This window comes from Kogia breviceps, chromosome 12 (assembly GCF_026419965.1).
Source record: "Kogia breviceps isolate mKogBre1 chromosome 12, mKogBre1 haplotype 1, whole genome shotgun sequence".
Classification (NCBI taxonomy): Eukaryota; Metazoa; Chordata; class Mammalia; order Artiodactyla; family Physeteridae; genus Kogia; species Kogia breviceps.
In genome coordinates, this window is record NC_081321.1 from 36,792,628 (window position 1) to 36,808,719 (window position 16,092).

Genomic DNA, 16,092 nt, shown 5'->3' on the forward strand with positions numbered 1-16,092 from the left:
TTATTTTATTTCTCTTTCTGGTAGCTCCTTTTTACATTTTTGTAGCCCATTTTTCTGTTGGGATTTAAATATTTTTCTTAGTGATTTTTAAAAGCTTTTGACTAGTTAAGGAGACGAGCTCTATGCTATGTAGCCAAGGACTGGGTAGGCAGAACTTTAAGATGCTTCTTTGTGAATATAGTTTAGTAACTTTCGAACAAGAAAAAGTCAGTGGAATGACCTCTCTAAAGTTCTAAATAGGAGTCAAACAGACAGGCATTACCTCAAGGGAAGACTGTACCAGAAACATTTTTGTGGTTTAATGTGACTGTCCAAAGCCAAACATCGCTTGGGATATTGAAACAATGACTTTTGGAAAGAGTCAGGCAAATTTGCAGAGGCACCACAAAGATAATATTAATTCTCCTACTCAATACCTTCTGTTTTGAATTTTACTACTTTTAGAACCTCTCCCATAGATTCCCCAAAGGGAAACTCACCATGAGAGACATCCGGGGTGGAGACCTGGCGTCAATATCAGGTTTCAGTGCCCATGGGTGGGGGAAAGGGAGAGCGTTGGCTCTGATAAAGTGTGCAGCTATAATTGGAGCCCTGCCTAAGCCAGACAGCCTGGAGGGCATGAGCTGGGAACAAGCTTGTGGCAAACAGCTCTACCTTGCTTGGGTTCCCAAGGTGGCAGTCACCATAGCACTGTGTGGATTAGTTACCCTTCCTCCATGGCTTCAGCCCTGGTGGAGTTGTGGACCTGTGAGGGCACCACTGTTAACAGTAGACACAGATTAACAAACTGTGCAGAGCTAGTGTTCAACAGTGACACCGTGTGGTAGCAACAGAAGCTGCACTGCAGTGGGAAGGAAGCCTGCTCTGAACTGATTAAATTCACCAGTAAGTTTCTCTTTTGCCTGGAGTTTGGAAGCAAGCACTTCTGAAGCCAAATGCCTTGAGGGTTCTTGGACACTTTGGAGGGGAGGGAGCATCAAGAAAGAGACATGGGGCATCCTGGTAATATGACCAAGGGAATACTTTGAATAATTTCGACGTCAAATTTGAGAGTCAGGTCATACCAGTTGCAACCCATGTGCAGCAAATGTTAGTTTTGTCTCTCATTTGGATTTTGGGGTTTTTTTGCCCTTTGGCACTTTTGTAAGTCATAGAGAGTTGCACAGTTTTATAGATCAGTTACTTCCTTTGTGACTTCTGTATTTTTGTACGAAGAAAGGCCTTCCCCTCTCTAAGATATTATATATATGAGATACAGATATACAGACAGTGATAGGAAAACTGTGAAAGGCTTTGAAATAGGTAAAAATGATTACTGGGTGTCCTTTCAGTGGAATACTACACAGTTCTTCAAGGTTACCTGGAAGGATACCTATGATAGAGTGGAAACCATTAGTTACCTAGTAAATGAACCACAGCCTTTCCATCTCATTATCAAATAGCCTCTTCTATTTCTCCTTGAAACTTGCCTGAGGCCCTGTTATAAGCTACAGGCCCAAATCTGGTTCTTTAGCAAAGACACACAGGCCCAGCGACTCTTGGTAAAGGAGTGTGCCAAGTGCATTAAACTATTAACACTTCAAAGAATAGACTCCTGGGTAGGAGCTTCTGAGCTGACATTACTTAGACAACTTTCAAGCTGTACCTGTGGAGTGAGTGTGGATTTACACGACCGCTTTTAGTCCAGAAGCAGACAACTTTATGAAAGCAGAACATCAACCCAAGATCCAGCAGAGCAAAATTACAAGTAATGGAAGGAGATGATGAGGGAAATCTTACTGTGGTTGTGTTGAGGTTGTTTTAATACTCTTATTTTCTGGATATATAAGGAGGCCATTTCTCTTTCTTCTTAAGCTGTCTTTCATCTACAACTCAGTGGACTCTGCTTTTGTAAAGTGAAGTTAAACTCATTCAACTTCCCTCTGCCTCCAAATTAAAAAGCTCTGAGTTCCTTTACTTTTTCACAACAATAGTTATTTGCATAGTTTCCTTTCTACGAGTATATAGTTGGAAAAATTGTGTATCAATTCCTTGTAATATCATATTTGTGAATGATGCTCATTTAATCAAACACCTCTAAGGAACAAAGGTTGATTTTACTTATAAAGCCAATACCTATAAAACCATCCCAGGAAAGCTGGCCTAGTACCATCCTTATAGATGGTAAGAAAGGGCACTTCCTGGAAGGTCAGGATCCTTAGCAAATTTGGGGGGAACTCAAATGGAGAGGAATTCATCCAAATTTCTAGACAGTGCAGGTGAAATACAGTGGGGTTTCTTGGGCTTGCTTTCCTAGCCTTGAGCTGGCAAATAATAGAGACTTTTAAAAGTGCAATTCTGTGCTCCAATAGCTGTTCAATACTGCATGCCTCTGGATTTGCAAAGCAAACCCAAAAAAGCGTATGTGGTTAATTAACACCTGCTGCACCTATGCAAATTATCAGGCCAAATCTAATAAGGCCAGCGTTTTTCTTAATAACCAAGAATAATCTTTGAGATTTTTATGGTTGAAAAGCAGAAGGTTATTAGGAAAATTGGAAAGGATTTGAAAATTTGAAAGGAGCAAAAAAAATTACTGGGTTTACTACCTATGTAATACTAGATGTCCCTTCTGAGTTACCTGATTCTAAATGAATATTGCTTTTCTTTTTTTTTGCCTTTGAGCTATTTTATAACCCTGTAAATCGTAGAAAACTGATAGAGACAGAAATGATTATTGCCCAGAGAAGCAAATGAATTGTCTGATGGAGATGTAATTGATTTCCCCCTGTGGAGAAGGCCAGTTTTGCATCTATTAGCAAGTTAATTTCAGCATCCCGGATTGCTCATATATGTGTCTGTTCTTTGAATTCTCCTTTGAACCATTTTAAAACATCTTAATTGTTCCTTTATTAATAATGAACTAGGGCTTCCCTGGTGGTGCAGTGGTTAAGAACCTGCCTGCCAATGCAGGGGATACGGGTTCGAGCCCTGGTCCGGGAAGATTCCACATGCTGCGGAGCAACTAAGCCCATGCGCCACAACTACTGAGCCTGCGCTCTACAGCCCACGAGCCACAACTACTGAAGCCCGTGCGCCTAGAGCCCGTGCTCTGCAACAAGAGAAGCCACCGCAATGAGAGCCCGCACACCGCAATGAAGAGTAGCCCCAACTCACCGCAACTAGAGAAAGCCCGCGCGCAGCAACTAAGACCCAATGCAGCCAAAAAATAAAATAAATTTAAAACAAAACAAAAAATAATGAACTAGATAAAATATTTTGATATACTTTGTATGAGTCATATTTCTACATTTGTTTAAAAAAAAAAAAAAAAAAAGACATATTTGGGCTTCCCTGGTGGCGCAGTGGTTGAGAATCCGCCTGCCGATGCAGGGGACACGGGTTCGTGCCCCGGTCCGGGAAGATCCCACATGCCGCGGAGCGGCTGGGCCCGTGAGCCATGGCCGCTGAGCCTGCGCGTCCGGAGCCTGTGCTCCGCAATGGGAGAGGCCACAGTAGTGATAGGCCTGAGTACGGCAAAAAAAAAAAAAAGACATATTTACCTGTGTGTTTTATGTTTTAAAGTCTTTAATACATATGAGTTGTTTTTAGATATAAGGGGCAATACAAGGATATAGCTTTATTATCTTCAAAAGGCTAGTCATTTTTTCACCACTTATTGAGTAACCCATATTTTCCCCATTAATTTGAAAGGCCACTTTTCTCATGTTATTTGTGTTCTCTATTCTGATCTATTTATTTCAGTATAAATCTGCTTTAAGTGTTATTGCTTTACAATACATTTTGATAATTTGGCAGGTTATGATGATGTTGCAGTAACCCTGCCAAAGAACAGAGTGTCCTGCCAATTTGGATTAGTCTAAAATTTAAACTAATGAAAGATAAAACATTGGCATAGCAAAACTTGGCTTTGTTATTTGGGCCTCATCAACCCCTTCCAGACTGGGCTAACCAGACAGAACCGAGTTATAAATCTAGAAGGTAAGCGAGCAGGTTTTCTGAGTTGCAAAGTAATCAGTAAGTCCATAGTTTATTCCATTTTGGAGGGGCTAGAATAACGCATACCCAGACAATTATGTGTAAAACAGGGCAGAAGAGAACAGTATTAGCAGACACTCATGGAACTGTAGTGGAAGAAGTCAGAACCATCAAAACCACAGCAGGACCAGACCTTCTGATTTATAGCAAAACCTGCTCATATCCTCAAGCCTTTTGCACGCATGCACTTTTACAACTGCTTGGCTTGGAAAGTGATAAGGACTCACACCCTTTGTCCCTGGGGGGTTGATTAATTAAGAAACAGAAACAGCAGGCACACAAGGATAAAAGTATCAGCCTTATTGCTAATGAAGTCAGATTGGAGTCCACAGCTTGGACTCCTGGGCCCCAAATTTCCACCATGAGATCCACACGGGCGCCGAGGTGGCCCTGCAGAATGGTATGTCTCCTGGGCAGCCCAGGGAGAGTTGAGAGCAGCCTCACAGCCAGTCATACCATGAAGGCCCAGGTCGTGCATGCACTAACCCTGTCCACAGAGGCATCAGACGATGGCCATCTTGCCATCTTGGTCTGATAAAACTTTCCTAAGATCATGGGGAGGAGACAATGATGGACATGGAAATGAGGCTGCAGGAGCTTTCCCCTCAATAGTTCCTGGAGAAATGGAAGTGTCGATAGGATTTCCTATTTTATGGGTGGTTGCAGTGCGGGTAGAGGGAGACTAGAGTCCCTCCCACAAGATGGCACAGAAATTGACATTCATAAACATGAACCTGAGTTTAAGAAGAAAATATTATGTTCAGCCTACTCTGATTGCGAAGGATGGAAAAGATGTAATGTGCTTCAGATCAGATAGATTTCTATCGGAAGTAATTTTTAAAGTTTGGGCACCTGAATATAATCTTCCATGAACTCTCGGTGTCCCAGAACACTGACAAACGTGGCAGATCTGTCTCCAACAATCCCAAATGGTGTGTAAGTACCTAAATACCTCCCTTTTTAGCACTGCACCCCAGAAGAATGAAGACAAAAATTCATAAATACTTTTATTCCACATTTTTAATGTTTAAAAACTATGTTAACAGAGCAGTTATAGAACAGAACTTCTTACATGTCTTTATTTACACCACATCCTGGGGCAGGGGGGAAGCTATGTGTCTGATCAACCATGAATGGCAAAGTTTTGTGACTTGTGACTCAAATCATCCATCTGCAATTCATTTACAAGGTTTTTACATTAATAAAACAGTGGTATGCTACACGCACTGGACTTAGATGAAGTCTAAAATACACTGCACTCTAGTGAGCGGATGACACACCAACGATCAAGATTCAAGTGTTTTGGGAAAAAATGACTTAACACAGTCTATGTTGGCGTTGACACTGAAAAGAAAAGGCAAACATGCAAGATTTGCAAAAGCTTGATAAAATAATGGGTTTTTTTTTCTTTCTTTCATATTTGTGCTCATAGTTAATATTCAGGTCTTTCCCCCCTTTCAGAGATCCCAAATTTTGGGAAATGCAGCAATTCAATTTTGAAAAAAAAAAAAACCCAAAAAACCGTTCTCCTCCCCAACTTCTGTTTTCATGAATGCTGTGTAGTGGTATCAGTGTTAACGGTGAAACAGCATTATGAAAAAACAACTCATTACTTTGGGTATATCTATTTCTATATGGCAATAATTTGGGTCTAAAATGTTCCTTATTTGTATCTCAGAGGACTAGCTTTGAAATAATTGATCTTAATACCAGTATAAGAAATCAACGAAACTATTTCTCAGACATTTCTCTCTCTAAACAATTAAGTAAGATTTGTAGGTTCCAAGTTTACATTGAGAGAACTATGTTACCTGGGAGAGAATGTAAATTTTTCTAATTCCCAAACAAAACCACTAATATCTATGAAAACATTCTTGATATGCAGATACTATTGACTCCTATTTCAATGTGGATCAACAACTGCAAAAATATACAGCCTCCTACTTATTTACAATATATTTACATACAAATGAAGTATTTCTTACAATAAGCCTCAACTGCATAGATTCTTCCTTTTAAAAGCACAAATTCAAGCCTGTATGCACATGGGCCCAGTTTCACAGTCCTTCCTCCAAGAAAATCCTAAAGAAGATCTGAGCCTTGGGAATTTTACATGTTTTTCAAGAACTTTCCCTTTAAGATTTAGTGGTACTTTTCAGTTGTCAGCCACCCCACCCCCAATTTGTACCTGAAAGCCTTAGATAACTATAAATAATTCACCGTGTGTATTTTAGAGGAAGTGTATTCTGCTGCTAAAAGATTCTCAGATCTGCCATCTCTAAGGAAACATTCATTAACATCGATAAATGATGCAGTCTCAATCGCCTTTATTTTGAAAGGGGCTAGAAGTTTACTGTGAACTGGAACGGAGGAATTACATTCTTAAAGTTTACACCCTTTCTAAGCCTCATGCCACTTACACTGAAAAACAGAGGGGAACTGATTGATGGCTTTTGCACTAAGGCATACAATCATGTATCTGATCATTTCACTGACCTCCGCCCCACTCCCACCCCAACAAAACGTGCTGTCCAGCACTCTGATCCACTGAAACCGAGCTGAGCACTAATCTTTTCGGTGCAGTTTGTAGCCCCTCATCATGCAGTGCAGCACTTTCAGCAGAGAATTCACTTTAAAGGGAGGACAGGATTGATCGCCATACACCGAACCCAAACACTCTGGAGAACTTACTCCTGACATGAATTCAGTATTTCCTCTGAGGTTGCATTTACAAACCGTATATCATTTACTTCCTTTCAAAAAAGAAAAAAAAAACCCCAAACCCCAAACCCCTCGCTTTTATTTCTTCACAGCTGCCATAACTGTAATCTTATGGTGTGTCAGCCCACGCGAGCCCCACTTTCAATGATGCATCTGTACCAGCATTTCCAGTGGGAAAGGGGCTGAGACGAGGCCCCTTCCTCCCCTCCCTCAGTCCTGCTTCTCACTTCTTGTCCCCGTGAGTCCTAGGAACCACCCTCAGAGAATTATGGGCAGGACTAATGAAGAGGAAAAGGAGAGACAAACTGGCTCACCGGCAGGGCTTTTTAAAACACGGTTTGCTGGGCCTCCACCCTGAGAGTTTCCGATTTTACTGGGTCTGGGGTGGGGCCTGAGAATGTGCATTCCAGTGAGTTCCCAGGTGATACTGATGCTTCCGGTCCGGGGAATCCCCACTTTGAGAACCACTGGCTTGAAGGCTTGACTCCAACTCCAGAAAGAAGCCAATTGTGGGGTAACTGTCTGAGGTGTCCTCTGAAATACCGTGACACCTTACCACAGCCCTTTGTCCACCCCAAGCACCACGGCCATGACCCATGGGTGCCCTTCACAACAGGGTCTGCAAATGTACAAAAGGAAAAGTGGATAGAGAGCCTTTTTTACCCCCATTTGATTACTGGGCAGTTAAACCATGGTTTACTGGCACTAAACCCATTAGAAGTGCTGTGTGCTGGCTTCCATGACTGGCATGTGGGAGAAGCTATGCAGTGGCATCCTTTTTGGTAGTGGGAGGGAAGGAGACGAACTCCAGGAGCAAGAGGTCCTACAAATAGAAGCAGGCAGGCCAGGCCTGAGACTCCAGAGAAAAGAAAGGGTGGCGGCAGAGAGCGTCCCTGGCGGTTTACGGCCCACAGGAGGACCCTTCATCCTTCGTAACCCTCTTCCTACCACGAGGTCTCTGGTGGCCCTGAACTTGGTCCCCCTCCTTTGCCGGAGACCTAGCTTCGGGCCACTCTGGGCAGCTCTAATTGGTGGTGTGTGACTGGAGTGGGTAATCCAGACTCCACTAACAACGAGTGAGGGATTCTTGGCAACTCTGAACAAATACCCCCTAGAAACAATATTATATTTAGTGCGTAAGTTCTTCAGCAATCTTGTTATATTATCCTATTTCAGCTAAACTATGGGCTAAGATCATTGTCTCTAGCTGGTCTGGGGGTGCCTAACCATGATGTATAACCTGGTTTCTAAAGGAAAATGCATTCATGCTTAACAAGACTAGACTTCTTTCCCGTATATACTTTGCAACCCCACTTCCAGTAAGTAACATGAAGGAAGCTAGGGATTTACAGTGTGCTGTGTAACTAGAGAACAGTTCATAATCCAAAGTATGAAGCTGGCACTGTTCACTAATGCTGAGGTTCTATCTACCAAAGGAAAACGTGCTGCTCCCAAAGGCTAAGGTATAATATTCGTTCGTCTACTCATTTAGCAGAAAAACTTCTACAGCACTTGACTGTGTTATTTAAATTCTACCTAACATCTGTGGTACATGTATTTTTGGCTACCGGTTCACTGTTCTGAATAAGAAGAATAAGAGCAGTACACTTTACAGCTAATCCCACACAAATGACGTAATTAGTCAGTGATATTTGACAAATTACAGTAGGGTCTATTATAGTCAGTCAACAATAAACTTAGATAAACATTACAAAGGAGATTTAAAAAACCTGTAGTATCACAGACATTCACAACAATGTGCCTCCTCTAAATAAGTATATTTTAAATAATAATAAAAATTCCTCGTCCTGACACATAAAATCCAGAGATCCAAAAATACCACTACGCATCCCAGGAGCTAATGATCATCTTCTAAATGGACTCTGTGGGCATAAAATGAATTGTTTATAAATTAATGAAGAAAATAGAAAGCAGCATAATATAGCTTGAAGGCTAAATTTGTAGTTTTTTTAATGGAGGGTCATCCACTATCTGGCTATTTCATTATTTGGTGCCCTGGACAGCTCAAAGGGCCAGCCAACTTGCTTTGTGGAGTTTCTCCCCTGCTCATCTAACGTGGAAGACACTGCTGAGGACAGAGATGGCTGTGGATTTCACTAGGTTAGGAATTCATATATAGGTAGGTACTCATATGGAAACACCTGAACTCTGACCTAATGTGCATGTAATTCTGGAGCATTATGGTAAAAGCTATGATGATCCCACTAAGAAATGCAGGCAATAACTTCTCCTTTTCCCGCAAGAGGATCACGAGAAAGTGCTCTGATGCCTGAGCCCTCTATGGGACATTAGTCTGTAAAGGGAAGGGGACATTTCCATGTTACTCCCGGTAAGTGTGGAGAGGCCTCTGGGGGTCTCAGTGGGGGGTGGGGGGGGGACAGAGCCCAGAGCTAAGTGCCTGGAAACTCTGCCAAGAGTGTGGTTAGAGGCCACTTATCTCTGGATAAGAATCTGTGCTTGGTGAACTTACGTGTCTTCGGAATTCAACCAGGATGCAGATAAAACACAAGCCCTGTTTCAGGTGACCAACTCACAGGGTACACACACTTCTCACTGTGTGATACGGACAATCCAATCATAGGTGATGGCCCAGCTCAGGCGGAAGGCGGTGCTGGGTTTCTATACTGTCTCCCATGCCTTTCCAAGCTACTTTGTCCCAAACTCTCTTTTCAGCCTCTCTGTAGTTTCCTTCACTTGCTTAGGAGAGGGCTGGGCTAAGAGTGTGAGGCAACTCTGTCCTGTGTGGTTCATGTCAGGTGGGCAGTAACGGCCACCCTTGACTAGGGGCGAGAAGAGAGGTAGCACAGACGCCAAAGTCTCCATCTGGGGGAAGGAAGGTACACAGTGATTTCATCACGTGTTCTTCTCAAAGACCACCTCTGAGGGTTCGTTTTCTTTTTTCAAGACTGGATGGATGGTTAATGGAGAAGAAATAGGAATGAGGCTTATTTAAGGTACAAAAATCTTATATTTGTAATAACCTAAATTTATAGATATAAAACAAGTCTTTTAAAGACCCCCCTAAGGTACCAAATATAAAACAGGAATGACTTATCCTGGATCATCCTTGGTTAGATACACATGATTCTCTGTGCAAAAAGCTGGTGGACATGAGTAAAAGCTGCTGCGTCTGTAATTTAAGAAAATGTTTTTCCCCCTTCAACAATACCGACGTAGGGCTGAAGGCTATCTGCATCCGAGGAATACTTCCTTAGGCATTTTGTAGGACTCTCGCTTCTCAATTTGTTCCAAAGGTATCATGAGTGTTCCCCAATAGAAGTTGACTCAGATTAGAGTAACTCTGACAGAAATTGTCAAGGGGGAAACAAAACGTCATTTGCTAGATTACCCAGATGTGTAGATTAGTATGTTTACCAAGATAAGAATCATTCCCATCCCCTTCCCAGCTGAGAACAGTCTCCAGAGAATATCTCTGCACAGAGTGGGATGCAGTGCCAGCGAGGCCATGGGCTGCTGAAGCTCGGCTGTCAGGTGATCAGAGCTGCCTCAAATATTGGGCATCCTCTGATCCAGCAAGGGTGCGCGCGTGCCCTGTGACTCTCATATGATTACCCCTATGTGCTATGTTAACCAAAATAGGCAAATTATTTACGAAACCATTTTTTTTTTTCTGTAAAGCAAAATAAATATATACAATTCAAGATTCTTTTCTTTTCTAAAAAGGTACAGAGATTATAAGCTGAACATCAGTAGGAAAATTATGTCAGAATCTGGATGTGTAATAAATAAACATGATGGATGGTCATGTCTTCCAAGTTCTAAGAGACGATGAAACCACAAAAAACCGAGTTAGGAGAGTGAAAAATAACTGACTGTGGAAAGTACTGGAAAATATGATTGCGTGAAATTTGGAACAAAAGAAATCCATAATCCTTAAAATTGATCCCCAATCTTGGAGGGACATGAACCATGATAGAAACGGGTCTCTGTTTTGTTACCGAAGTGTTATTCCATTGTGTATCTTGTAAATTTCTGTTTGCTTCTGTAAACTTGCAAAGGACTGTGAGGAGGGCTTGCTGATGAGTGGTAACTTGACTGTTTCCTTTTCCATCTGGTCTCAGTGGCCTTCATCGCCACTTGATGAGCAGGCCCAGTCGTAGATAACCAAGGGAATGCTGACCAGGGAAAACACCACCCCCAGACCCAAGAAAAGGGCAGCCTGGAGTGACAGAAAGGCAACGGTTATTTTCAGGGAAGCAAACATTTCCCACACATACCTGGGAAAAAACAGATATGCTCTCCCTCTCTTTTTGAGTCCCTCTGCATTTGGAGTTTGTTACAACTATTGCTGAACTGTGAGAATCTTTCTAAAACTCTGTGCATCTGATTCTCCAAGGGTGGGAAACTAAGAAAAACCAGCTATCAGAACCATCCTCTGCATTCTGTTCTTTGATTTCACAGTCACCTCAGAGTGAATCTTTTCTACAGCTGACGGTATCTTCACAGCTTCTTTCAGACTAAGACGACAACCGAAAAAAAGAGTGGGCTTGGGAAACATACAGGTCATTTCATTACTCTTTACCCACCAACCTAGGCTATCGCTGGCAGGCAAACATTTCTGTTTGAAAAAGTGTTTAAAGGATATCAAAAAGCAAAGTAGATTTGATCGAGTGAAAATAGGAAATGGGTGTCCAAAAAGAAGTTATTTCAAGGGCTGATGAAGGCCACAGGGGCAGGTTACTAACTCTAGAATCTGGAGGAACTTGAGATTATAAACTGCTTGGCAATGAGAGCTGAAATTCAGGGAGAAGGATGGAGCATCATAAGAGCCAGGGGGGCTGGACTAGAGTCTGGATGGGGAGACAGAGGTAAGGGAAGGGGAGAAGGTGAAGGGTGGAACCGGGAGGGCTGCACACAGGCTCACCATCACCGGTCTGGTGTAACTCCCACTGGGTCCCCACATGGACTGGATCCCTTGTCTAATGCTATTTGGTAGATCCTCCTAGCAGTTTTAAAACGGGAGCGGGGGTGGGGGGAGAGGCCCAGAGAATTCACGGGCAATGGGTCTCCATCATTGTCAGATTTAATCTGAGTTTACTTTAGTGCTGTGCCAGAGTGACTGCTCCTTCCTCTCTGTCCTCATGAAGTCCCCCACTGGTCAGATCTAGAAGGATTGGGGATTTATGGCTTTAGGAATAATCCTGTTGGGGAAGCAGATGCTCTACCAGCATCAACGCTGCTTCTCCTAAATGCACAGCGATGATCCCACATGCCTATGTCTCTCATCCGGGTCTGTTGACTCAGGTAACGTGTGGATTGGAGTGCTTACACTATCTGGGAGGGCGGCTGAGAAGCCTTCTCCGAAGCCAAACATAATGGTGCTCCAGAAGGTACTCATGTAGCAGCCACTTCACCCCTGCTTCCCTCACTGTCTCCAAGTGCACCACCTTCAAGATGCCCTTGAACTTCACCAGACCTGGAAACAAGAATCCCAATATAGAAAGGTAGTTTCTGAATCCAGGTCTGTTGCTCCAAAGCATTTCTGTCAAATCATAAAAAGACTCTTTACACTAACTCAGCCATTTAAATTAAGGCACTGCAGGTTCCCTGGGCTGTAGCATGGAGTTACAGGACTAGGAATTGTACTGAAGCAGCAGACTGCATAGAATCTTTGAGCCCCTTTCCACTTCAGGTCTTGCTAAAGACAAGGCATTACCCTACAGAGACACAGGATGATAAACGTCTAATCTTTCAGTTGGCCCTGCCCTCGCAGAGCAAGAGCTAAGGCACAATAAGAGCAAAACCTGAAAATATTTTGAGGGAATGGAGAAGATTCTGATATGATATTTTAAATTTGCCACATGGGCAAACACTAGGACTGCTGCCTACTTTTGAGATCACTAAAAGTAGCATTAGTTGGTGGAGATGGACTATTTATTTGATATATTTCAGTGCAAAGCTAATCAGAAAAATGAGAGTGGCTGACGTGAGACATACCCAAATTCGTTGAGTTCCTTTATCTCCATCTTGGCTTGTGATTTTTAAATAAAGAGATGAAGGAAGAATGAAAATAAGCATATTAGCAGACGTAACTCCTGAAAAATAAGAAAAAACAAAGTTTGAGGTTGTTATTGTGAAACTTCAGGTTTCTAAACAGCTATTGTAAATAGAATAAGCAGAAAGTCAGAAAGCCATACCTACGACTCCAAAAATATCCTTCATGGAGGGTATGAAGATCACCAACAAGTTGATAATAACCAGGAGTATGAAGGTCACCAAGACATGACGACACAAGTTAAACTTTGTTTTCTTAGCCAGTTCAAATAAAGAAGAACGAACCTGCAGGAGAAGAAAACAAAGAATTCCGTAATGCCCACAGCATGCTGCCTTTCACATTTCTCAGCAGTGACTGAAAGATTGGTGCACAGGCATTTGGGACATGTTTTGTCACACCTAGTGGGTTTATAGAAAGCTTTAACAGTTGGGGAAGCAGGGGGGCTTGACTTAAGATGGAAAGTCTTTTTCTTTACGAACAGGTAGTTTTCTTTTGCAGGGGGATCATTTCTGTTTTATCTATGACTGAGTGTTCTCTTCTGGTTCTTCTATATTCCCCTGTCATGGATGACTGGGATTCAAACAGTCTATCTACATTTCTCTGTAAAGAAGAGGGACAGATAAATTAGAACGAAGATTCATTCCATCAGAAGGTTACCCTAACTCACTGATCCCACTTTTTTTCCAAAGGGCCTTGGGATCCTTCCTTGATGCAGTTTCAATGATGCAGGAGAGTTCCCTGCAGCAGGCTTGCTCTGCAAGGAGACCTCAGCTTTTCTCAAGTTGCACCGAGGCCTTTTACTCACCGTGAAAAATAACACCGGCACCGTGAGGATGACAGCGACAATGACAGCCAGCCTCACGGTCAGGATGAGGATGTCATCTTTACTCTGATACTTGTGGAGGAGGTCCGAACGCACATTTTCTAAAACGAGGGAAAAGTAAGAGGGTGTTCAAACAAGACAAAATCACATCACGGAATGACGGGTTTTCTGAGCCACCAAGAATTTGTAAACTAAAGGGCAAGGAAAGCAATGTTCTGGGTATCGAAGTGTCTATTCAACAATTAATAAAGCTGAAAAGAAAAATCCCCTGTGTGAGCTGGGTACCACCTGTCCACACGTACCTGTAGCAAAAAGGAATGTACAGTAATCACTAGAAGAAGTTACACCAAGTGGGGAGCTTAATTTACACTACACTAAACCTAAGAGTAAGTTGGGGGTAGAAATACCATATGGTTGAAGCACAAAGCCCTTCTTCATCTAGATTCTCCCCGACTCGGTGCCACTCAACAAACAACACGGAACAGCCTCACTCTCGCTAAGTGGACTGCAGGCCCCCCGGGGCCACTTTCAAACTCTCCTCTTATAACGCAGTGTCCAAGCGGCAGAGGTACCCATGGAAATTCACCATGGTGAAGTTCATCATTCTTCTCTTCCAGGTATGTTTTCCTCATAAAAAAAGTACTTAGCGGGCTTCCCTGGTGGCGCAGTGGTTGAGAATCTGCCTGCTGATGCAGGAGACACAGGTTCGTGCCCCAGTCCGGGAAGATCCCACATGCCGCGGAGCGGCTGGGCCCGTGAGCCATGGCCGCTGAGCCTGCGCGTCCGGAGCCTGTGCTCCGCAACGGGAGAGGCCACAGCAGTGAGAGGCCCGCATACCGCAAAAAAAAAAAAAAGTACTTAGCTTATACACCACTTTGAACTTTTTCTCAACTCTGAACTTCAGAAAGTGTCATTTCAAAGACAACCAAAGCTAGAATGGCAGCCACCGAGAGCAAGAATGCTCACTCGTGTCTTTTTTATATGACTTTTGAGCAGTTAGTGGTGATTTGGGTGTGCTCGTGAGAAGAGGTGAGCTCAAGGTCCTTCTACTCTTCTACTCTGCCATCTTCTTTTTTTTTTTTTTGGTGGTATGCGGGCTTCTCCCTTTGCGGAGCACAGGCTCCGGACGCGCAGGCTCAGCAGCCATGGCTCACGGGCCCAGCCGCTCCGCGGCACGTGGGATCTTCCCGGACTGGGGCACGAACCGGTGTCCCCTGCATCCGCAGGCGGATTCCCAACCACTGCGCCACCAGGGAAGCCCTACTCTGCCATCTTCTTATCTCCAACTCGAAAATGCTCACTCCTTTGACAAAAGATAGTTTCCCTCCCTTCTCTAGGTTCGGGGTGTGGAATTCCAGTTCTAGTCTGGGCCAGAGATTGGTCTCAATTTTAGAAAAAGGGCCCTCGGTTATAATAAAAATCTCCTTAGTTCTAACTTCCTTGTTTCAAAATTCATAACCATCTAAAAATAGCTGAGTTTTTTTCTTTGACCTAAGAGTATGAAAGGGTTTGGTATTCTATTCTATGTGGGGAAAAAAATGGATTTGCCAAGAAAAATCATAGCTTGAACAAGGTTGCAGTGAGACCATTCAACTAACATTAGGCGCTCTCTCTCTCCCACCCTTTACCCACCCTTATCCCTGAAACTCTGCAGGAAACTTAAGAACACCATCTTTTTGCAGAAATTAAATGTGGTATTTATGGACTCATTAGACAATGCTATTCTCCATTGCTTGTGAAAATGTTAATAAGGGAATTCCCTGGCGGTCCAGTGGTTAGGACTTGGTGCTTCCACTACTGAGGGCCTGGGTTCAATCCCTGGTTGGGGAACTAAGATCCCACAAACCATGCCGCGCAGCCAAAAAAAAAAAAGGTAATAATACAACTGTAGAATCAGGGTAGCCTTCCTCTCCAGGATGAACTGATCATCTCTAAATGTGTTTAAATTTTGAGACATTTGTGTTTATGAAAAAATGCCCCCAAGAAATATTATTTATTAGTGAATGTGAAATTTATGTATTTAAATTTAAATTAGGTCCCAAATTATAATGATAATGAAAGATGTTAAATAAAGCTGCAGGATGATTGGAATAGAAGAGGATGAAGAAGTAGTAAAAGAAGGTAAACTATTCATACAGGGTCAATAAAAGTTACAAATGAAACCTTGTTCTTTTTCAGATTTCATTTCTTTTAACTTTCTATGTCACTGCTTCAAATCGTTGCAAGGCTCCACCTGCCGCTGAACAATCAGGTGCTTTATTTTGTTTTTTATTTTTTAGTTTTTTGGTGGTACGCGGGCCTCTCACTGTTGTGGCCTCTCCCGTTGCGGAGCACAGGCTCCGGATGCGCAGGCTCAGCGGCCATGGCTCACGGGCCCAGCCGCTCCGCGGCATGTGGGATCTTCCCGAACCAGGGCACGAACCGGTGTCCCCTGCATCGGCAGGCGGACTCTCAACCACTGCGTCACCAGGGA

The 16,092-nt window shown here is 43.0% G+C and overlaps 1 protein-coding gene across 3 annotated transcripts in view; it reads right to left on the reverse strand.

Annotated features, from left to right (window-relative positions):
- Positions 1-5,040: 5,040 nt before the first annotated feature.
- The window catches only part of SLC38A1 (solute carrier family 38 member 1), a 69,212-nt gene continuing 58,160 nt past the window's right edge, over positions 5,041-16,092 (reverse strand). The window contains exons 14-17 of one of the 3 annotated variants that reach the window (XM_059082091.2): positions 13,602-13,720; positions 12,939-13,080; positions 12,739-12,836; positions 5,041-10,960 (exon numbers count right to left, since the gene is read on the reverse strand). In XM_059082091.2, coding sequence (XP_058938074.1) covers positions 10,859-10,960; positions 12,739-12,836; positions 12,939-13,080; positions 13,602-13,720 — 461 coding nt within the window. In that variant the 3' untranslated portion in view covers positions 5,041-10,858. The remainder of the gene's footprint in view (positions 10,961-12,738; positions 12,837-12,938; positions 13,081-13,601; positions 13,721-16,092) is intronic. The other 2 variants (XM_067009146.1, XM_067009145.1) reach the window with 2 other exon arrangements.